This window comes from Hirundo rustica, chromosome 2 (genome assembly GCF_015227805.2).
Source record: "Hirundo rustica isolate bHirRus1 chromosome 2, bHirRus1.pri.v3, whole genome shotgun sequence".
In the NCBI taxonomy this organism is placed as follows: Eukaryota; Metazoa; Chordata; class Aves; order Passeriformes; family Hirundinidae; genus Hirundo; species Hirundo rustica.
This window is the reverse complement of record NC_053451.1, coordinates 110817943-110842002: the sequence shown is the minus strand read 5'-3', so window position 1 is coordinate 110842002 and position 24060 is coordinate 110817943. Positions and strand designations below refer to the sequence as shown.

The window sequence follows — 24060 nt, the reverse complement described above, 5'->3', positions numbered from 1 at the left end:
AAATCGAATCTGGTCGATTTTATTTATAACAAGTAGCAAAAAAACAAGGAAGGAAAATTTAAAATGTTCAAATATTTGATAGTTTTTTTCTTAAATTTTCGTTGGATTTCATCACAGAGAACAGCAACACAGTTCTCAAACAGTCTCTCCCACTGACTGAGAACTGTGGTATTCAGCACAGGCAATGGACCTCATCTGCCTGATTGCACTTTTTGAATTGAGCCTGATGAGCTGCATATCTTTCGCCGGAACAATAAGGACCACTCAGACACTGCTAACCTCCCAACAGCTGGGCCCCACTGAATCGCCCTCAGGCTGCAAAAGGGCTGCCTCGAGAGCAGGATAACGCTAAGGCTGGATGAAGCTTCGGTAGCTGGGATGCTGTGGAAAACAGCAGGAGCACCTGCAAGACATGACTTCCCGTTCTGCCAGCTTTCTGCAGCATCAGAGGCAGTCCACTGTGGAAAAACTCTGAGCTCGGGTCCTCTCTGCCCCAGCAATGGGGATAGGCTGTTACCCATCCCTGCAGGCATCTTGGACTGGGCAGGACCGAGATCTTCCAGGGATGCCAGGAAGAGAAGGGAGCCACAGCCCAGCCGCCACAGCAGCCCTGACGGTGGGTGCAGGAAATCTGGAACTGGCTGCGAAGTGTTGGTGCAGTTTCTTGCTGCTGAAACAGGGGGATCAGAAAGGCCCTCAGTGCCACCCTGTCACCGCAGGGACACTGCTGCATCAGGCTAAGGCCCACCAGCAGCCGGCCTAATTAACAGAAATGATGTCTTTGCTTTTTGATTTTGCTCCAAGGGCAGCAGAACCAGAAGGTTTCCAGTCTTGTTAGAGTACATGTGCTGTCATCAGTGGAATTACATGACTACTGAGGTTCATAAAATTGTTCCATTTGTAAATGTAACGCTAATTAACACTCTATATGCCAAAATAAGTCTCAGTGTGGGAAGTGTAGGATAGCTTAAGAGGATGGAATAAAGGTTTACTGAGCTACAGATTCTCTGAACTAATCTGTAAATATTTAGGAAATTTGGACTACCTTCTGACATTTTCCAGAAAGACAATATCAGCTTCCAAAATTCTGCAAGACAGGCGTCAGCCCAATCAATTACCAAATGCAGTGATCAATCAAATGACATTTTACCAACCTTGCTGTATCTGTGAGACTCTCATTAGTGCCCAGATGTATATCTTGTGTTGTAAGGAAGGAAGGATGTCCTCCAAGGAGTGCGAATCCTACAGTGAGGAAAAAAAAAAAAAAAAAAAAAAAAAAAAAAGATAAATGAAATACCATAATCTCATGTTTAAAGCCAAGATTCAAAATCTTCTTGATATAAAATACATTTACAAAAACAAAAATAGAAGTCAGCAGGACATCCAACAGTTAAAATCATTAGCATTTGACCACAAAATTTCAAATAGATGTGCTTTGGAATAAACAAACTCAAATGCATGCCTTACTGAAATCCTTAGCCTTGAGTTAGCTGACCTGCGATCACAGGAAGTCATTCAAGCTCCAAGGCTACACATTGCCACAAGCATCACTGTTGCTCCCTGTAAAGAGCCAGGTAATCCATTCATCATGCTGCATTTCTACTCCATGGACTTTCCATCCTAGAAGGGCCATCCGAGTCACCTCGTGTACTTCCACATCCTGGCAAGGATCAACATCTGTCTTTCATGTAAAGCCACTCAGACAGAAAACGCTAAGCCAACTCATACGCTGTAACAAACCTGAATTTGGTCTCAAATGACCAGCTGCCTTAAAAATGATAATGTGAGAGAGAAAAAAGGAAAAGTCTCAGGCCCTGCCAGCATCTCTCTACCCCAGAATAGGGAATTTGTGGGGAGGGAATAGTTAGGAATTTGCAAGGAGGTCCAAAGAACTGCATGGATTAGATATGAAGAACAAAATCCATTCCTGAGCAGGAAACGATGGAAAGACTTGAGCATCATTTAAGAATATAAAACACTTTGGGGAACTTCAGAAGTGTCTGAACAGTGTTTTGGATGAAGACAAATTACACGTTAAGGGCAACTCTCAGGTTCTCTGCTGCTTTATTTTAATTGCACCACCAGCAGAAAGTTACCACAAGCAACCATCTGACACAGACAGGGAAGAAAACAACTCTTCATGAACATCTGAGTTTCTCTGCCTTTGCCTGGTTTAATCTGAAGCCTCTTCGTACTTAATCTGAGTGTAAAGTCTCTCATGGCCACACATGGGGAGGATGGGGCTGTTTTATGAACTGTCACAGATGGTTTAGCATAAGCCTAGCACGGGACACAGGGTCCCACAGCTGGGGAGGTACCAAGGGTAGGATTTGTACTGGGCTCTAGCCCTGTAAGGCATTTTCTCTGTGATAAGAACAACTTTCCAGTACAGAAATTACCTGCAGGCAGATCCTGCTCTGTCACAAGCATTTCTGATGGAGGAAATTTCCAGAGAATCTTAATATGGACCAACCAGCCTTGTTGAGACAACCCTGTGGGGCCGTGAGTCTTTTATTGTGACAAAAATATAGAAAGAAGCATGTCTTTGTATTGCCAGAAAGATAAAGGCTGCATATAGCCAGAAAAGTGGAGACCCCCACCTTATTTACCAAACTGTGATGTCTTGGAAATACTGATGAATTTCGTGCTGTTCGAAACAAAAATTTAAAAAGAGAGAGAAAAAAAGAAGTGGAAAAGGAAGAAAAAAACCTAGAAGAAAAGGTCAAAAGCTGCTCAGGCTGGCTGTATCCATTAGATGGCACTGCTGCCAGATTCAGCCCTGCAGCTTCAGCACGGCGGTTGTTCAGGTCTGCCATCGATTAAAATTTTTATCTCACAGCTACTTTTTAAAAGAGGATTAAACCAGGACTGACCACTGAACCCTTTCACAGATAAAACCAACAGGTACAGGCAGCAGGTCTGGGCCCCACAGCCGGGCTCCTTTACACAGAGCAGCCCTTATTAACAACCATCTCCTGCGGGCAGAAGGGTCGAGGTGTCTTCTGCTTTGCACCAGTTCAGCCAGCCTCTGGAGTTTAAAATACAATAGATTAAAAAAATAAAAAATACTGGCAAATCATTGTCTTCGGCCTGTCTCAATTTCCTTAAATGTCAGATTAAAAATAATGATGCTCCAGGTCCCACCTGAAGGGCAAATTTCTGCTCCCCTAGCCACTGTACGCTCATCTTATTGAATGGGCCCTTCTTAATTTCTTGTCGTTTTCATTAAGGATTGCTCCAAATCTCAACAATATTGCAAGTCAGACACAGCAAATGTTTAAGAATGAAGCACCATTTATTCTACTGTTACTGTTTTTTCACCTCCCCTCTGCAGCTCAGACACAAACACTGTATTTAGAGGACAGTGTATGCAAACTACACACCACAGCCTGTTTGTTTATTCAGTGCAAATTTTTAAGTCAGGACCTCAAGGATGAACTGGCATTGGCAGTAACTTTTCCTTCCCAAATTCTTGTGAATTTATTTTGAGTCACATACAATTATGTCAGTGATTTATTCCTGCAAGTTCCACACAATGCAGCAGCTCTGCATTTTAGGATTCCAAATGCATACGTTTTAGTAGACGATTCACAGTCCGGGCAGGCTCCAATGGACATGTTCTGTTTTCTATATATGATGCCCAGGTAAAAAAATGGGAATCTGAGCATTTATTCAGAGTTGCCAGACGTCAGACTGCCCGGTCAGAGCTGCCACCTGGAGTCTGTGTACATAGCAGAGCCCGGATGTGTCGGGCTCTCTGCTCATGAACTGGCCATCTGTGCAGGGCCTGGGAACATATTTCCAAAGCTTTCCATCTGGAAATACAGGAGCTCTGTGCTCTAGCTTTGTATATAGTTGCAGAGACAGAATCTTTTTCAGATTCTTTCATCCAGACTACCAGAAGAAAGCAAAAAAAAAAAAATGATGACTTTTGAAGGTATGCAGGCACTAATTCAGCAAATAAACATTGCAGTGCTATGTTAAACTGGGAGATCTAATCCTCTTTGTTGTCACAACCTGGTCATATCCAAGGCCACGTACTAAATATTTATATGAATCGTGATATCTTCAATAAACTACTAAATGTCAATACTGCAAATCCAGAATAGATTATTACCCCATGTCCACACTTCTCCCTGCTGTTAGGTTTCCAAATACACAGTTTCACACCTCATGCTGTGGTACATTATTGACCCCAACTATGCAAACTCTTTCAGACAGGATGTGAGTGAAATCTTCATCCCAGGCTGTCCCTGCTTCATGAGGCAAGGGGGCCAAAATGAATCCTGTGGTTCACAGGTTGGCTACACAGTTCTGGGGCAGTCACCAGGAGACACACACAGTCATCTTCTCAGACACAGAGGAAGAATCTTTTTCAGAATTTCAAGACGTATGGATTTGCATTTATTAATTTCCCCATTGCCTGCCCGGACTTACAAAATAGAAAGTATTTCTCCATTTAGACTGATAACAAAGAACACTTCTAGGCAGAAATTACAGAATATTCCTAAAGCAGAAGCTAAAACCTGATAAGCAGTTTTTAGAAGTTATTTTTAAGCTATCCTTTTAAGTGGAGAGTAAACCAAGAGCGCGTTTGGGCGTTCTGTAATGAGGCCAAGCGAAATAATGCTTAACCACTCCAACAGAAAACAGATGCTGTACCCCTGCCATGTAATACCAACCCCACCACATTAGTTCATATGCTAGGATGCAATTATGTCTGTGACTCTGTGTAGCAGTCTTCAGGCATGGCCATCATGTTCCTCTCACCCCACTGTGTAGGAGGAGTGAGTTGGGAGAAATTCCACTGAGGCCAGTGGCACTGAACCCCTGTAAGGCTGCTAAGATCTTGTATATTCCAGTGCACAACAAGAGAAAGTAGGCTGAGCTTTCCTACCTGCACTGCTTCCCCTCCATTCTGCCCTGTGAAATATTGCCTGCATTCAGTATCTGTGAAATGGTTGGATTTGTTTGTGATTTATTCACTACAACATAACTGTAGCTGTATATTTTAAGAGCAACAGTGACAATCAGAATATTTTACACCAAAGCTATAACAAAAGCAGGGCATTCACCTTTGTGCCATGCCTGAGGATGTTTATTTTACAAGTAATATACGACCATGTGAATAGTTCTGTTTTCGAAAAGTATACAAGATTTTATGCAGAATGAGTATGGGATTCTGACTGTGAAGAGGTGACATTTTCCAGTGTAATAGCAGATGTCACATTTTCCAATAAAATAGCCAGTGATAGATATAAATCTACTAGGCTCACAGAACTGGATTTTCTTTGCCACTACACTATGGAAGTTACTTCTAATTCTGCATTAAACTTACAACATCACAACTTATGTTAGAAATGGTAAAATTATATGGGTTTCAGAAATATACATTAGGACAAGATTAAAGAGGCAATGAATTATACCCCAAGGAGAGGTATATTATTCAGTACTGTTGCAATGTCATTACAATAAGAGAAGATATTGGAAAACCTTAAATATCATCTGATCTATTACAATGCATCATAAATTAATGTTCTGATATTCTTCAATTGATCTGGGTAAGTGGGAGAAATGCAAAATTGTCATCCTCTAAGTTAAAGAGGGGCAAGAATGAGGATGAAGCGGCTCTCTCTCTCCCTCGGAGCCCGTGCTCCATTTTAGCCTTGGCTAGCTTGAGAGAGAATTGGCTAGCTTCAGAAGGAATCTTCCTTCAGGGGTTCTGAAAGATCCCAGGGGCTGCTGGAACCTTTTCCTTTAGAGAGAGCAGGTCCCCATGGATGGCAAAAGGAAAGAGTCTGCTCTCAGTCCGGGGGGGATCATGGCTTTATTCTGGGGTCCTGACCCCACAGGGTCCAGAGCTCTCTCAGGTCCCCGTCCCCGTCCCGGTCCCGGAGAAAAACAGAGCTCCCCCACCCGTCCCAGGGCTTTTTCCCAGGGAGGACAGGGCTAGAGGCAGGGACAAGCCACTACCCAATCAGGGGTAAGGTGGGACTGGAACAGAGTTGGGTTACATTCCAGTGTGGGAGGATGGACGGGGTGGAGGAGCAAGGACAAACCACGTGATACATTCTCCAAGGGAACAGGATGGTACAGAAGAAACCATTACAAAACCCAGTATAAAAATGAAATACAATATAAACCCAATTAATGCACTACTACAGGAGGACACAGAGAAGATAGGCTAAGCTGCCTCACATCAATCCATGGGAAAGTGATGAAGCAGCTGGTACTGGAAACCATTTCTATGCAGATTAAGGACAAGAAAATTGTCAGGAGCAGTCAGCATGGCTTCACCAAGAGGAAGTCATGCTTGAGAAGCTTGATCAACCCCTATGATTCTATGACTGGCCTGGTAGATGAGGGGAGGGCAATGGGGTTTGTCTGCCTGGACTTCTTTTTGTCCATTGATGGTGTCTCCCATGAGATCCTCCTAACCAAGCTGTGGATGCCTGGGCTGGATGAGCAGAGCCTGGGAGGGGTTCAGAACTCTCCAAAGGGCCAGTCCTGAGAGTGGTGGCCACCAGCACAAAGTCCAGCTGGAGGCCAGTGACCAGTGGTACCCTAGGGGTCCATTTGTGTCCAGTCCTGTTTAACACCTGTGTTAAGGGCCTCAATGACCAAGTGTGGTGTCAGCAAGTCTGCTGATGACACAAAACTGAGAGGAATGGCTGCTGCATCATGGGGTCATGCTGCTGTCCAGAGGGATCTTGACAGGCTGGAAGAATGGTCTGACAGGAGCCCCATGAAGTTCCACAAGGAGAGATGCAAAGTCCTGCACCTGAGGAAGAGCAGCCCCATGCACCAGGACATGATGGGGGCCTCCCAGCTGGGAAGCAGCTTGGCAGAAAAGGACTTGGGGGTCTTGGTGGACAGCAAATTGAACATGATCCAGCAGAGTGTGTACCTTTCCAGCAAGGGTGGGGAATTTGTCTGGATTGCACCAGACAAATACTGCCAGGAGGTGGAAGGAAGTGATCCTTCCTCTTTATACCGCACTGGTGAGACCAAAGCTTGAGAGTCTGGGTTTGGGGTCCTCAGTATGAGAAACATGGAGATATTGGATACAGTTGGTATGTCCATGTTAACAAAGGGTCACAAAGATGGCTGGGGGACTGAAGCATATTGCAAATGAGAAGAAAAGCTGAGAGCTGGGACTGTACAGCCTAGAGAACAGAAGGTTCAGGGGGAATATTGCTAATGTATATAAACACCTGAAGGGAGGAGACAAAGTCAGGTGTTTTTCAGTAGTGCAATGGGCACAAACTGGGAAGGTCCCTTTCAAAAGTAAATTTTATTTACTGAAAAGCTGATTGAGCAATGGCATAGGTTGCCACAAAAGATTGTGGAATCTTCATCCTTGGAGATGTTCAAAAGACTTCTGAACATGGTCCTGGACAACTGGCTCTGGAAGATCCTGCTTGAGCAGGGGATTGGACCAGATGCCCTTCAGAGATTACTTCCAACTTCAACCACTCTGTTTATCTATTTTTCAGTAATGTTGTTCTTTATAGGCACAGGGACAGTAGGAATTCTGAAAAGACTTCCATGTTGTTAATATATCCCAACAAACTCCTAGATGCTGCACAGAGAAGATTTTGTGATCAGTGCTTTCCAAGTCTCTACTCTGTAATGAAATTCAGTGATTTAGCTGTTCCTGAGAGTTGCAAGGTTTGTTTAGATTAATCTCATCCCCAGGACCTTGCCCTACAAGTGACCTCCCTCAAGTTACTGAAGGGGCAGCTCTTGGGAAGTGCTATTTGAGATGACTCAGGAACTTTATAAATAAACACTTCAATCCACTGCAATTGTCCACTTTCACTAGACATTAGAAAATTGCTATTAAATTATCTTGTTTAGCTAAAAGGAACACATGTGGCCTCACATTTATTTTGAGTTTGAAATTCCGAGGGAATAATTTATGGTAAAAAAGCATCTGAAATGTATAGAGTTTTTGTGGACAGAAAAAAATTGAGTCTGCCTTTGAAGCAAAGTCTTAGGCTTAAAAGACTTAAGACCAATTAACTGAAGGTGTGAAGTTAATGCACAGAAGCTAAACTACATTAAACCCCTTGTGGAAGCTCTCACTTAGAAATAAATTTGTTTTATTCCACTGGAGCTTAATTCTCCCTTGGATGAATTTATGTGCATTAACTCCCGCCCTTAAGTTAATTCATTTGAACTTTTCCTGAGCTTCCCCTTTCCATAAGCCTTCAAAAGCCGAGGACTAGGCAGTGCTTCCCTCAGAATACAGAAGAATGAAGGATAAACAGATCCAGAGAATTCATTATCTGGCCATATACCAGGATGGCAGGCAACAAGAAACTGGACTAAAAACTCAGGAATTAAAAGGTGGGTGGTCTTCACAGGGAGGGAATGCGCATTAGTAAGTCCTCTCTATCTGGAGAAAACAGAAAGCAACCACAACTCTGCTTAAAGAGCAGGTTCAGCAGGCAAATGGCTGTGCCAGACAATACAAAGGCAAATTCATAAACGCTTGGAATTAATGTATCTGCTTCTTCCTTCCATTATTTTTACCTTCTCTCAGCTTGTAAAGAAATGTGAATATTCAACAGGTTTCCTGTTCCTTCACTAGGGGGAATTGAGGAATTCTGGGTCAACTTAAACGGGAGAAGAGCAAGTTCTTCCTTGATGCATCACCAGTTCAGAGTTATTTCTTGCTCTGAATGATTGATTGATGAGTGATTTATTTCAGCAGTGCCATTGAATTCAGAACAACTGTCATGTAAATAAAGGCACCATGTATACATGTTACAGTGCTTGCAGGACTGTCACCTAAAAGAAAAAATGTTCCAGGGCCTGATGTTATTAGGCTAATACCCTTGAGTCTCCATCAAGTTATCTTTCCCTGTAGGTAATCATGTTAAGTTCCCCCCCTCCCCCGAATTTATATCAAGGCATTACCGTGATTCGCAGCCTAAAAACATACTTTGAAATGCAACAACAGTAATGCATATTACATTAGAAAAATATTTATTGGAGCTTGCACAAAATTAAATTTGTGATGCTTCCTGAAGCAGATGTTAGGAAATGTACATTTTGCCAGTACAGCTAGGAGCTTACACCAGAAATGCTTACTTCTGCCTGTTACTTTATTTCTGATCTACCGTGTTTTGGAAGATTTTGACAAAATTTCAGTGACCAAAGACAAGTGCTTGTGAAATTGATATACAAGGTGAAACATAAATAGCCACCATCTTTTTCATATTTTTGCTTTCAAAGTTTGGGTTTCTCCTGAGTAGAAATTGCTAAATACAAAATTATGCCGTGTTTTTCAGTACATACTCAGTGTAGAGAGTTTCATATAAAGTCTTACTCTGCCGTTGCTCAGACCTACCTGTTTCTGCAGATAATCTTGTCCTTGTGCTTCTCTTCTCAAAAATCATGGCCAAAGATTTGCCTTGCATCAAAGGCAAATACTGAAACATGGAAAATTAAGGTATAATTAAGGTTAACATTAAAGTATGAAATACTTCCTGCACATTTAAATTCATTATTAAAAAAATTGCAGAAGTAGGGGTTTTTTTACCTGTGGTTTTGTTCTCCTGTCCTTCAATAAATTTATTAGCAGTGGAAAGGTTAAAGGCAAAGAAGTAATTCTAGGCCCAAAACCAACTGCATTTTGGCACTCAATTTGAGCCAGCATTAAGGAGAACTCAGATACTAATTTAATTCCATGCAGGGAAGTGTCCTCCATTTCCTACATTTAGTGCTGCAGGTACACCATGTGTGGATGGATGGGGTTAGCTGACAACAGGGAGTTAGCTGCACAAACCTGTTTAACTTTTCTACTCACAAAGTCCTCTGAAGCATTTGAAGAACATCTCTGGACACTTTAGAGGAAGGCTCCTAGTTTCGTAGCACATGATTTACAGTATTTAAGAGCTCAGGAGATTTTTGTTTAGGACAAGACATCTGAAAGGCTTTTTCACAACACCCTTCAGAACAGTATTTATTTCAACATGAGGGACCTAAATGACAGTTAAACCATTTTACCTCTCCTTCGTGCTTTATCCTTTGTTTCAAATCTGATGCCATCCACAGCAAATACTTCAGTTCATCAGCTGTGTAGTTCTGTAAAGTAAGGAGGTCCCGACCTTTCATTTGAACATTCATTGGAGCTGGTGTCCCATACCTGAGTCAAAAGAGCAAAAAAATGTGTAATTTTTGCCATTCAATGCTGAATTGTACATGTGCTAAATCCAGTGAGCAAGCACGTGAAATATCTCCCACTTCCCTCACATGACCCAGCTGGATCATCCTGATAGACTTTGTTAATTAGTTTAAATAACTCCTGTCAGACAGGCACAGCATGCCACTATGCACTGTATTGATGGCCACTGTAACAATATTTCAAATTCTATCATAAAATGTATATTAGATGTATTTTCTTCTGCCTTCTGAAATGCATATGGCAACTGCATACTGCCTGACAAATAAAGCCATTCAGAACCTGTTAAAAGGATTTATGTGTAGACCCCAAACTGCCCTTTCAGGGGATAGAATAAGAGAAATGGATCTCGGTGCTGTTTCTCCCTCCTTTATGCTTTATGGATGAGTAGACACTTGCCACATTCCAACCCCACTCTCACAAAAGGTGGCACTTCTGTAAATGTGTAGGAAATATCTTTATTACACTTGGGGAAAGGGTAAAAGAACCCAACAAAACAGCCTTACTGTACCCCACAAGAGAATTCTGGACATGTGGTGTTTATTCAGTGTATTCTGGCCTCCATCCAGATTCAGGATTACAGAATCACATGATATTGGATGTTGATAATCACCCACAGAAGTTACATGATCAAATTTCCTCTAGCTTAGATGAGGGATCTTAATGAAAGTCTTGTCCAAGCCCATGTTGCCCAGGCTAAAGTTTAACAGGGAAGTGTGGCAGTTCAGCCCTTTCTCTGGCTCTGTACTTACAGCCCTCCTCAGCACTACACAACCCACACTGTACTCTTGCTAAGGTTTTGATGGGTATGAGCTAAACATGTCTTTTTATTCAAAGTCAACATTTTTAGATTGATCTAATGAAAAGCAGTGCAAAGACACGGACATTTTTAGACTGATCTAATGAAAAGCAGTGCAAAGCAGTGCAAAGACGTGGACTGAGTGTGGCTAATACTTTTCTATTTCCAATTGTATTTGTGTTTTATATTTCCCTTTAGCTCACCATTTGAGACTAGCTCAGATGCAGTGCCTGCTAATTGCCAAGCCCTGAAGTCCACAGCTAGGAAAATATGCCCACATATACCCCCATGAGGCTTTGGACACAGCCCCACATGACAGCCTGAGCCCCACACTGCAGAGCCCTGGCTTTGGAGGGTGGGCTATGCAGGGCACAAACCATGGCCAGATGGATGCAGCCAGGGACTTGTGGGCAGAGGCTCCATGTGCAGCTGCAGGCCAGGGATGAGGGCTGTTCCCTCAGAGCTCTTGCTCCACTTATGTTTAAGCCGTTTCAGAGCTTTCCAAATTCTTTATTTCTGCCCCATTCCTTTTCAGTAGTTTCCACTCTGGTTTTCAGAGTGCCACTTTCTCAGCTTAGTGCTCTTTGTGTCCTCCTTTCTCTTCTGCCTTTTTTTGCCTGCTCTGTTTCTTTGCTGCTGTCCCTCTGTACCTGTGGCAGCTCAGCCAAAGAGTGTCACCAAATCATTTTCCCCAGTCCATGAGCTAAAACAGCCCTTGATATAGTTATGAAGGCTGGTCATGAAATATAATTTTAAGATCTTGCTTCGCTTGGGTTTTGGCCCTTTCAGACCTCTGCCTTAAAGGGCAGGAACATCTCTTCCCTCTGGGAACTGGAATTCCAGACCATTGCAGTGTGTGCCATGGATCACAGAGGGGAATTACCGAGGCCCTTGGGGTGCTGTTTCTGCAGTGCCTCACAAGGGAGCTGTGCAGGTGCAGGTGACATGGTCCTGGAGCTCTGTGGGCTCCCAGAGCAGACAGCAAATGTTTGTCTGCTGGACGTTTTCAAGCACATTCCCAGCTCGAAGCAGAGGTAAGAAAATGGAAGCAAGTGTATGGGCATTCATGGTTCAGGTAGTTTTTACCACACCATGAAAAACAGCCCACCAAGATAAGCTACTGAAATCCACTCTTGAATACCAAGACACTTAATTTGTAATCACAGGATTGGCTTTATTTTTCATTGAGTATATTCTGAAGGAAAATAGTTTTATAACTGGGACTCCTTTAATTACTTTAGATTTTCAGGACAGGGATTTACTTTTTAACGTGTTAGTGGGGAAAAAAACCCAAACATGTCCTGCTTTCAAATCTATGCAATTTTTTGCTGCTCCCTCCTCTCCTTTGCCTCCTTGTTTCCAGAACAGCTTTGGGGCTGCTCCTTGTTTTTCTCATTTCAGCCTGCAATTCCTTCCAGGGATTTAGAGATTATCTAATCTCAATTTGCCAAAAAACAGCTTCTGTTCTTTGGTCTTGTTTCACCATCTGGCACAATTGAGAAGTGGACTGAGAGATATTCACGACTAATTTCTCCACTGCCAGATAGTGAAGCACCTAAATTGGTTACCTGGAGAGGATTTGGAATTACCATCCTTAAGTATTTTCAAGACGTGGCTAAGCAAAGGCATAGCTGCTCTCATATGGTGTTTGACAGGCTGCAAGAAGAAAGTTGGACTAGAGATCTGCTCCTGACCTCTCAAAGATTCAGTTTTATTGCTATGACCTCCAAGAAATTTGCTCCCTTCCCTGTTATCCATATCTGAAAGAGGGGCAGAAATGGAAAAATTAATTCCAGAGAAGGAGCATGAGACAACGTACCAAAGTTAAAATGTAACAGGCAGAATTGCAAGGTCAAACAGTTTTGGCTTCTTCCTTTCTGAGCAGGGAGAGCATAACTTTGGACTCAGCACAGACTCACAGACATTAGGTTATCCTGCAGTATCAAACACACTGTGCTTAGCTGGTAATACTCACAGACAGTGGTGATAGCTTATGCCATCGTTATGCTATAAGGTTAAAAAACCCACCAAAAATAACAATGCTGTGTGTGGAACTTAACAAATCAGATTACTTCCTTGGAAAACCAGCTTTACTACAGCTGTTTTCCAAATGTGCTTTTCCACCACCTCTGTTAACTGCAGAAATTTCCAAATTGGCTGCAGTAAAAATCCAAAATTCATTAAAAAATTACCAACCAGCCTTTAGGATCACTCTAAAACTGTAGCAAATAAATCATAGAACTTGGAAAACATTTGGTTTTCATGTGATGTAATGTAGAAATCATAAACAAAAAATTACTTATTTTGTATTAGGATTCCTGTGAGTGTGACATTTCTGCAGACTGTTTTCTAGAACTAATCACTTGTTATGTAACAAGTGTTGATTCTATTCTTACTGTAGCTGATCTAAAACCATGACAAAACATGGAATTAAGTTTCAGCTCTAAAATTTTAACCTGCTTTTGTAGATGTGATGAACCTGGGAAGCAGCTTAGTGAAACGCTGTGATACAGGTACCCTTCTGAAATCAGGGAGGGCAGGAACAGTTGTGTGGGTGCACAAAGAACCCAAAGCCAGGTCACAGAGGCAGGTCTGCCTGCTTGACTTTGAATCTCTCATCACATCATGCTTTTCCTGATGCCTCCAGGGTATATAGAGACACAAAATAATGAGGCAGAGATTCACCTTGCAGCTTCAAGAAGAGAATTCCCCCCCCCGAAACTGGCCACGATATATGTCTAAATTACCAGAAACCAGAAATATTACCTGTACTTTACTCAGATTGCTATTTACTAGTTACAGTACTTGCAGCACACACTGATCTCAAGATTAAACATTCCTTCCTGACTCTGAAACTAAATCCCAGAGAACAAATTAATGGTATTCCACAAGCATAAAAACAGATAATCCTCCAGTCTCCTAAAGTCACAGAGCTTGCTGCCCTGTGAGGCAAAACAACACTAAAATTGCAAGGAAAACCCCTCCAGAGCCCTTCTCTAAAACACTCACTCCTTCTCAGGATTCTGCAGCTTTTGACTCCAGGTTTCTGACCAAACACCACACACCAGATAAAATTTACGGATAAGCTCACCAAAACTGTCGCAGCAGCTGCTTGCTGGTCCCTGCTAGTATTGCAATGCTGACAAAATTCCTCACATTAAACAGCATCTTCTGTTTCCACTAAGACTTCTCTTAGCCCACGAATAAAGTTATGAGTAAGGAAGGTGTAGGAAGCAGAGAGTGAGCTGTGCTGCTGTGCAAAGCAGGGAAAACCAAAAACCAAGGTCCTTGTTTTGGTTGTTCCAGCCAGGGCTGGGCCAGCCTGGGGCTGACCCTGAACCTTTTCTTTGGTCAAACCCTACAGATACAGAGATTTCTCCCAGGGCCCATTGCACCACTCACAGTTTGTGTTCTTCTGTGTGGGCTCATCATGTCATATCATACCTGTGTCAATACTATTTCGTAGCTTTTTCATGTTAAATATTTGTACAAAAGCATGTGCTGATAGAAGAAGGCAAAAGAAGACTTGCAGGATTAGCATGAGCAGGGATGGGACTGTGGCCACGGGAACTCTAGCACAGCCCAGACTATCAGGGACTATTGGCCCTGAGCTGACCCAAAAAGAGGGTTCTGGGCCCATGGATATGGAACTGGGCAGGGGATGAAGACTTATTCATGCTTTTGGGGCCCTGACAATAATAATGAAGTAGTCTGCATCAAAAAAATCTACATTTTTCTTAGGGTTTGTTTGTGGTTTTTTTTGTTTGTTTGTTTGTTTGTTTGTTTGTTTTGTTTTTGTTTTTGTTTTGTTTTGTTTTGTTGACTAAGTTTTCACTTATGCTGTAGTAGTATTAAACAGTGTGGGGCCCAGAAAGTGAAATCCTGCAGCCTGCCTACCTCCTTAAGCTAAACTGCTTGCTGTATAATCTGAAGTAGGTCAATTGCTAAATACTAAAGTGATTTCATTTCAGTTTCTACCATCAAATATAATTGTCAGATAAGATTTTATGCCACCTGCACTGTAGGTGGTTTTGAAATATGACCATTACTTTCTCATTTCCTCCTCCCTGTAAGGAGAGATGCACTAGTGTAAATCAAGGTGATGGCATACCTGTCAGAGAGGGTGATGCATTGAAATTACAATGCAAGGAACTTATAATTAAAACATACAGAGAAAAAGTTTGACTCCCTGGGAAAGATACACAGCTGCGAAAAAGTCATGCAGGGTGATAGCTCCTGCTGGGATTTGTTCAGGACCCCTCATGCTGAATCAACCCTGAGATGCTTGGGAAATGAGTCAGGGGAAATGTTAAACAGAAGTAAAATCCAAGAGAAATTAATAGTGAGGGAGTGGAAGAGAAGAAAGAGAAGAAAGAGAAGAAAGAGAAGAAAGAGAAGAAAGAGAAGAAAGAGAAGAGAGAGAAGAAAGAGGAGAAAGAGGAGAAAGAGAAGAAAGTCAGGCCATGGTTTTCCTCTTGGTAGTCCTCTGGCAATGACTCCCATGACCTCAAGCCCAGCCCCTGGGGGCTAAGCTCGTGTCATTAGTGATACCCAGGAGAAAAGAGAGCAGACACAGCAAACCTGGTTGAGGTGCCAAGACCTCCAGTTTCATCCTGCAGCCTCACAGGGAGGGGACAGTGCCAACGCCTTTTTGTCAGGTCACACCCTGTACCAGGTCTGGTTGTGTTGTGATTCATTTTCCCTTAGGAGCTCTCACAGTGCTCTGCACTGGAATCCAGAAAGGTGTTGAAACCACACCATGATTTTTGGGTACTGCTGAGCAGCACTGGCACAGCATTAACGCTATCTCTCCAACTTGCCACCCCCCATCAGTAGGTTGGGGGTGGACAAGACCTTGAGATCTTGTGTCAAGCTAGGACAGCTGACCCAAATTAACCAAAGGGATATTTTATATCATGTGATGCCAGCTCAGATATAAAAGCTAAGGAAAGGAGGAGGAAGGTGGAGCATTCATTATTTTACAATATGTGCCTTCTGGAGAAAAGATGAAATGTTTAAGTCCTGCTTCCTGGTAATTGGCTGGACTTCACTTGCTGATGGGAAAAAGAGAAAAAAAAAAAAAATCTTTGTTTTTTTTGCTTTGCTTTTGTGCATGCAACCTTTAATTTTTGCTTTAGTAAACTGCCTTCTCTCAGCCTATGCTTCCTGTCCTGTTTTCTCTCCTCTGTCCACCTGAGAAGGGGTAGAGATAAGTGGCTTGGTGGGCACCTGGTGTCCAGTGAAGGCCAATCCACCACACCCCTGTACAGAGGCTGCCTGATACCAACTCCCACATGGACCAATTTCATAGCAAGCTCCTGTGAGCAAGTGTCACCTAAGAGGAAGGGAGTGGCCAAGATTTACAGATGCCAGCGGTTGAAAAGGAACAGCAAATGCCAAAGGGTAAAAAGCAACAAACAAACAAACAAAACCTTACAACGTTTTATTAGTAAATTATAAACATGGCATGTAAATTGGTATAAGTTAGCACCTTAGCTCCTAGTAGCAAGAGGAAAAGAGTAATTAAAAAAAAAAAAAAAAAAAAAAAAAAAAGTGGGAAGAGAGAGAAAATGAGATCATTTGTCCTGGGTCCAGTGTTGAACTGGCCAACAAGAGGTCCGGGGTCCCCAGCACTGTGGGGGCCGATTTTATAGAGAAGCTTTCCCCGGGGGCTCTGGGCTTTGTGCTGGGCCCGGAGCCGCCCCACCGCCGGCTGCCCAGGGAGGCGATGGAGCCACCGTCCCTGGAGGTGTTTAAGGAACAACTGGATGTGGCATTGAGTTCCAAAGCAGCGCTGGCAGTATGTTGCACCCGGTGATCCCGGAGGTCCTTTCCAGCACAGCCGATCTATCCTGTGATCCCGTGCCCTCACCCCTCGTACCGGGGGATCCCGTGCCCAGCACAGCCGATTTATCCTGTGATCCCGTGCCCAGTACAACCGATTTATCCTGTGATCCCGTGCCCTCACCCCTCGTACCGGGGTATCCCGTGCCCTCACAGCTCGTACCGGGGGATCCCGTGCCCTCACCGCTCGTAGCGGGGGATCCCGTGCCCTGACTCCTCGTAACGGGGGATCCCGTGCCCTGACTCCTCGTACAGGGGGTCCCGTCCCCTCACCGCTAGTACCCGCCCGTTCCCCTCCCCAGCACAGCCGATTTATCCTGTGATCCCGTGCTCTCACCGCTCGTACCGCGGTATCCCGTGCCCTCACCGCTCGTACCCGCCCGTTCCCCCCTCGCCCCCTCAGTACCCGGCCGGGCCCGTTGCCGCCCCCCCCGGCCGCCAGGCGGCGCTGCCCGCGGCCCGGCCGGCCCGGCGCGGCCTCCTCCCGGCCGCCATGGCCGCGCCCGCCGCGGGGACCGAGCTGCCCGTGCCCGGTGAGTGCGGCCGCTGCTCTAGGCACCCGGGGGGGAGCGCGGCTGCCTGTGCCGGGCCCTGCCCGCCTCACCCCCGCAGGTATCCGCCGGCTCCCTCCGGCTGCGGGCCCCGCGCCGGCCCAGTGTCTGGGGAGAAGCGCGTCCGCGGCCGTCAGAGCTGGGACGGGGCAGCCCCGTCAGCGGAGGGGGCAGGGGGCAGCGCCGGGCATTCGGGGGGGCGCGGTTAATTCTGAGCATTAATGGTTCGTTTGTGTCGCGGTTCGGCCCGGGGTAATGTTCAAACGTTTGCCCGTTGCTGCGGCAACAAACGCCTCGTGTACGTCCTGCAGGATTTAATCTACCGAGTTGCTGGGGCTCGTTTTCCGAACTGATGGCAGGGCTGAAGCACAGAAGGGCTCAGGCTGGAAGGGACTGCCGCGGGTTATCTGGTCCCACCTCCCTGCTCCAGCAGGGTCATCCCACAGCACATGGCACAGGATTGTGTCCAGACGGTTCTGGGATATGTCCGGTGAGGGAGACTCCACACTACACATGGTCACTGCCCAGGAAAGAATTTTTTCCTTTTGTTCAGGTGGAACTTCCCGAGCATCAGTTTCTGCCCCTTGCCTCTTGCCCTATTACCACCGAGAGGAGCCTGGCTGCATCTTCTTGGCACCTCCTGGGTTTAGATATTTATACACATTAGTAAGGTTCCCTGTAAGCCGTCTCTTCTCGAGGCTGAACAGGCCCAAATCCCTCAGCCTTTCCTCAAAAGAGAGATGCTCCAGTCCCCCGATCATCCTTGTTGCCCCCCGGCACCCGCTTTGTGAGCTCCATGTCTGACTTGTACTGAGGAGCCCAGAACCGTAGTTGTGTCCAGTTGTGGCTTAGTCAGGTGAACGAGATAAAAAAGACATTGGGAAATTTATCAGCTTTTTGTAGACATTGAATGAAGAACATAAGATGTTTTCATGTTAACCCTTCTGAAGGGAAAAATTAACCAGAGAGCTCTCTACATGCCGAAGAGATCACTAAGAAAGTTCAGAAGTGCGTGGCTGTCCGGCTGGAGACGAAAAGTTAAAACAGAGTTTTCAGATGCTGTTTAACTTGTCTGTAGTTGTAGGTGTGTCTAGGTAAAATAAGGAAAAACTCAACCTTTTTAAAAAGGCTTGAGTTTGTCCGCACAAAGCTTGTTGAGCGACTGAAAGTGAAAAACACATCTAGTGAGGTAATAAGTACAATTTATATATGTCTGCTCCATCTCATACATAAAATAACATCTTTGGAAACAGGGAAAGCTTTTACATTAAGTAATTTTTTAAGTGAAAATCAAATATACAGTTTAAGAAAAAACCTTTAGGTTTTGGAGCTGGGGTGCATATTGTTGATGATATTGTTTTCATTGAAAGTAAATGCACTAAGATATCTCAATGTAATTTTCAGAAATAATCTACTGTTATTGTGTGTATTTCCTGACATTTCTTACATGCTAACAAAATTTACAAGAAAAAGGTTTTGTTTATTCTTAGCTTTTTTTTTTTTTTTTTTTTAAATATGTTTATAGCACAGGTGTTGACATTTTAAAACAGGGGGTCAAATTGAGCTGTTATACCTGAGCTGGCATTGTTTGCAAGGATTTTGACAAATTTTTTAACTTGTAAGTTCATTTATTTTTCTGTAGGATTGGTGTTTTCTGTCAAACCACGTTCCTAACCAAAAGCTGAACAAATAATTAACATCAGTGCTTTGAAACAATGTTGCTAACACTTTTGAAAGTGTAAAGAATTGAGAAAACCGGGCAGACTGCAAAGCCTGAAGAGCTGCTTGGACTTTATTTTGAGGTGGTTTTGTTTGGGTTTTTTTAGATCGTGGCCTTAACACTAAATTGCAGAATGGCTGAGCTTGGAAGAAAACACTGGAGACCATCTAACCCAACCCCCTTGCTAAAGCAGGTTCACCCAGAGGAGGTTGCACAGGATTGTGTCCAGGCAGGTTTTGAATATCCCCAGAGATGGAGACTCCACAGCTGCTCTGGGCAGCCTGTTCCAGTGCCCTGCCACTCACACAGGAAGGAAGTTCTTCCTCCTGTTCAGATGAAATGAGAATTTTGCCAACCCATGTTTTGAAGGCTGAGAGAAGAAAGAAGAGAAAGATAAGAAAATGTGCCACTGTATTGATAGAACATGTCTATTTCAGAATATGTGAGGCAAGATTTGCTTTCACTAAAATTGACATTATCTTTTTGTGTTTCAGAATCAGGTGCTGTTTTCACATTTGGGAAAAGCAAATTTGCAGAAGATATTCCTAGCAAGTTCTGGTTCAAAAATGACAAGCCTGTACTTATATCATGTGGAGATGAACATACAGCTATTATTACAGGTCAGTACTGGAAATGAAGGATGTAGAATCGCAATTGTTAAGTTGGAAGAGACCTTTAAGATTATCAAGGCCAACCATTAACCCAGCACTACCAAGTCCACCACCAAATCATGTCCCCAAGTGCCACATCTATGCATATTTTAAACACCTCCAGGGATGGTGGCTCAGCCACTTCCCTGGGCATCCTGTTCCATGAAGAAATGTTCCCTGCTCTAAACCTTCCCTGGCACAGCTTGAGGCCATTTCCTCTCATCCTCTTGCTTGTTACCTGGGAGAAGAGACCGACCCCACCTGGCTACAACCTCCTTTCAGGAAGCTGTAGGGTGATAAGGTCTTCTCTGAGCCCCCTTTTCTCCCACAGCTTCCCTGATGGGACCTGTGCTCCAGACCTTCTGTGGACACATTCCAGCCCCTCAGTGTCTTTCTTGTAGTGAAGCTGACCTATATGATAAAAGGTGATATATTTGGACACATTTGAAAGTTAGGAATCCCAATTCCATCTTGAGGTAATACATCAACTGAGGTTGGGGAGAGGAGGGAGAACTGCTTTGTGGGAGCTGTTGGATGCCTTTGGAGTTAGTGTGAGGTCGCTCAAGGTTTTCACAGGACATGCCCAAGAACTGTCTGGAGGACGTTTGTAATAACTGAGTGTATGACAGTATTTAAACTAAGCGTAACTTAGTTCAGACTGAATGTTTCTCGTGAATCTGACAATGTTTGGTATGTTACATACATTGTATCATGGAAATAACAATGATTGCTGAACACCGTAAGTTCACTAGAAATCTCCTTGAAACAATAAATACAATTGTGTCTCTCAAATGAAGTTTGGAACTGCTGTCAGATGAAAAAAAACCCTGGAAAGAGCAATTCAATAAAGGATTTCAAAAAATCCTACAAAAATCAGAAATAACTGGAAAAAGCATTCAAAGAAACTCCAGTGTAATAGAGGGAGCATTATTAATTGATTTTTCTTCTTGATCGAAACAATACTCATTAAAGAATTTGTTCATTTTGTTTTACATGGAAGGGTGTACTCTTCTGTGGATAAGCACGTGTGACGATTGTGTTGACAATTAACTGCTGACAGATAATAAGACTTGGTTGTTGGAAAAACTATATGTGTATTTTCAGGATTTTTTAAATTGGATTGTAGTTATTGCTCATCAATATCCAATTGGTCATTGCTTATTAAATAATTTCCTGAGGGTTTCTTGCAATGTTTACAAGCAGCACTGAAGATGCTGAATTTTTAGAAAGAACTATTCCAGGCAAGATAAAAAAGCCTATAGATTTCATGGGCTGCAGAACACCCTGAGGTGAAATTACACGATGAATTTTTCAAGCCTAACTTCACAGAAGATGAATTATACATTAATAGTTTATTTTGAACAAAGCTTGACACTTTTTCTTGGATTGAACCAATGATATTAAATTAGCTGTTGCATTAAATTAATCTGGATGTAACCTGGGGCACTGTGGCATTTTCCTTTTGCATTTTCTTTTTACATATACTTTTATATGCCCACACCCATCTTGAAATAACACAGGTAGAGTTCTGTGTTTAAACCAGTCAATTTAAATTGCCTCCCAGCAAGTGCCTGGGCCAGCACTGTTAACCCCGATCAGCAATAATCCCCTAATTCCCACATCACTGTAATAGTGACCACTTAGATAAAGCTTTTGAAGAAGTCATCTTGCAGAGATCTTCATGCAGCACCATTTCTGTACAATTTCCCCTTCTCACCATTGTTTTAGTATATGCAGCTTGTTTCAGAAGTGTTTCTTGTAGCTTGCCTCAGCTGTTGTAGTGGGCAAGTACATCACTAGGGAGGCTTCTAGATGATCAGATCTTTATTTCCTCAAAGCTTTTGCAGTCAAGGAGCTGTAGAAGCACGAGAAAAAGATTTCTTTGGTAGCAAAAGGTTTTCTGGGTCATTGTAAAGTACAGGCAAAAGTGATGGTAAAGTGTGGATCAACAATAAGCAAAGGTAGAGGAGCTGCAAGAGTTGTGCAAAAAAAATGAAGAAGGGAAAGGAAGAGCTCTTCTCCCTCATTTGTTCTTCACACCAGCGCATACCCATGTGCACCTCACGTTTCTGCAGTTAGATGGAATTGGATGATACAGTGGAATTAAGTCCTTGGAAATGACCCTGAGCTGCAATAACACCTGGCATAAATTCTCCAGAAGTGCATGTTGATAATGAGTTTACTGAGAAGGGTACAGACCTTGTGGGAAACCAGGAGCTTCTTCAGCTGAACCTGACCTGGAAGAGATAAAAGACAAACTTCACTGAGGAAGGAGAATATCTCAAGCAGGTGTGTGTAAATGCATGCTTCGTTTTACTTTCAGCCTTTATTTATGGGTCACAAAATTTTCCCCCTCCTTTTTTATTTTCCCCACACCTTCAAAGAGGGAGTGGCTGCTATATTCATAGGGGACAGTGGGAATATGAGGTAGATTAAAATTTAGAAATATATCAATTTTACGCTTACCGTGGCTCAACAATCGTAAATGAAACAATCACCCAAACTGATACAAATCATTCCTTTATGCTGGATTTGGGTAGGAGAGATGGTTACATCTAGCACCAAATCTTGACTGAATACTAAGAAAGAAAATGCACAAGAACTGAAATTTAGCATTCAAACAAAATATTCAGAACCTTTCAAATACTTCTTTCATCTAATACAGCATCAATATTCCCATATTATTTTTATAAAGACAAGTGTAAAGTAATTATAAAGCACTCCATCCTTTGCCTTTCTAGGTCAGGAGTTGAGAGTCCAAAACTTTATTTCCATGCTGGTGGCTGCATGTTGGAATTGAAGGGGCTAGTGATAGTTACTTACTGACTTCAAGCTGGCTTGCTGAGCTAGTTGAAGAAATGTTTTCTCCTCCAAGAAGGAAGTTTGGGATTGAAATTTGTGTTTCTTTATTCTTTTGCTGTCTACCATTGGCATAACCTTGATTAAAATGTCCAAGAAGGATGTTTTTTAAAGCAGTGGTCTTCTTTTGATCTTTAATGCAGTCATGAGCAATATTTATTCCAGCATCACTTGTAGCATGTTTCATAATGTTTCTTCCCCCATTTCTGTATTTTTTGGCCCAAGAATACTGATAGTATACTTCCTGCATCTTCCATAACTGCGGGCTTTGGCAAGCAATTAATTCATCCTCATGGGAGCTGGTGTGAAGAAGTATGAATATGCATACTTTTAAGAATCTCTTTCCAATGCCTGTGTATTAAATTTTCTTTCCTACAAAATCCTTAAAGTTAACAGCTGTCTTATTGTTTATTTGCCTTGACTAGAGTATCCTAGGCAGCTTAACCACATTTAATCAAAAAGACCAATCCTGTTCACAAGGGGGAAAATGCTGATGAATGAAGACACCTTTACTGATCTCAGTGCTCTGGAGAGAATTGAAGCCCCCAACACAAGAGGGCAGAAGGAAAGAAGGAAGTATCAATTGTAAAAGTTGGAGTGAAAAGAGGTGCATGTGAAACCACAAGAAGATACCCATAATTTCAGTTTTGTAAGGCATTAAACATTCAACAAAAAGACCTTGGAATCTCTCCAGGTGTTTTGTCACTGATATTTTGTCACTCCTATTCTTTCTGCTTATCAGTAGGTCATCAAACTATAGCACAGTATCTTTTGCATGAACTGCAGGGGAAGGATGAGAAAGATTAGTACACATTTGTGTTGATGTATATGAGCAAGCAACGTTCTGTGCTGGTTTTGCTTGTGTGATGCCAATGTCCTAAGCATGACTGTTCTTGTTGCTCAATAAAGTTTCTGAGAATATCATGACTTGTCTAGCAAGACTCATGCCACTCCTATTTCCCTTCTATTTGACTTCTATATGAGATTTAAATCAATTGTTAACATAATTTATTCACTAAATAGCTCAAATAAAAATAATTTTAAAAAGCAATTGTGGGGCCTCGGCATTTGCTACTCCACAAAATACTACCTTTTATGTTTTATTCAAATACAGTTTCTCAGAATGATCTTGTAGTAAATATTCAAGGTGTGTACATCGCCTCCCCATCTTATTTATCTCTCACACTCATATAATTTAAAAAGAAAAGGGGGAACTATGTAAAACGTACCTTTAAATATAGGTGATTAGAGTACTTGGCTGCCTGCTATGACAAAGCGCATGGGATTTCAGCTGATATTTCCCAGCTGCCCAAGGAATGCCTTTAAAAGCACTTCATGAACCAGATGTGCACATGGCTGATGGAGTTGCCAGGAATCACAGTTGTGATAGCAACTGTTCATGAGAAATGAGGTGGGAGACAATCTCTGAAGTGTCCCACAAAACC

At 42.9% G+C, this 24060-nt stretch overlaps 2 protein-coding genes across 2 annotated transcripts in view; one reads left to right on the top strand and one right to left on the bottom strand.

The window, feature by feature from the left end:
* The window catches only part of OTC (ornithine transcarbamylase), a 29925-nt gene extending 15766 nt beyond the window's left edge, over positions 1-14159 (bottom strand). Inside the window, 4 exon segments of the mRNA XM_058419304.1 lie at positions 1155-1242; positions 9359-9440; positions 10018-10201; positions 14083-14159. Coding sequence (XP_058275287.1) covers positions 1155-1242; positions 9359-9440; positions 10018-10201; positions 14083-14159 — 431 coding nt within the window.
* A 3148-nt stretch (positions 14160-17307) lies between these two features.
* Positions 17308-24060, top strand: part of RPGR (retinitis pigmentosa GTPase regulator) — a 37409-nt gene continuing 30656 nt past the window's right edge. Inside the window, exons 1-2 of the mRNA XM_058419332.1 lie at positions 17308-17368; positions 19601-19726. Coding sequence (XP_058275315.1) covers positions 17329-17368; positions 19601-19726 — 166 coding nt within the window. The 5' untranslated portion in view covers positions 17308-17328. The remainder of the gene's footprint in view (positions 17369-19600; positions 19727-24060) is intronic.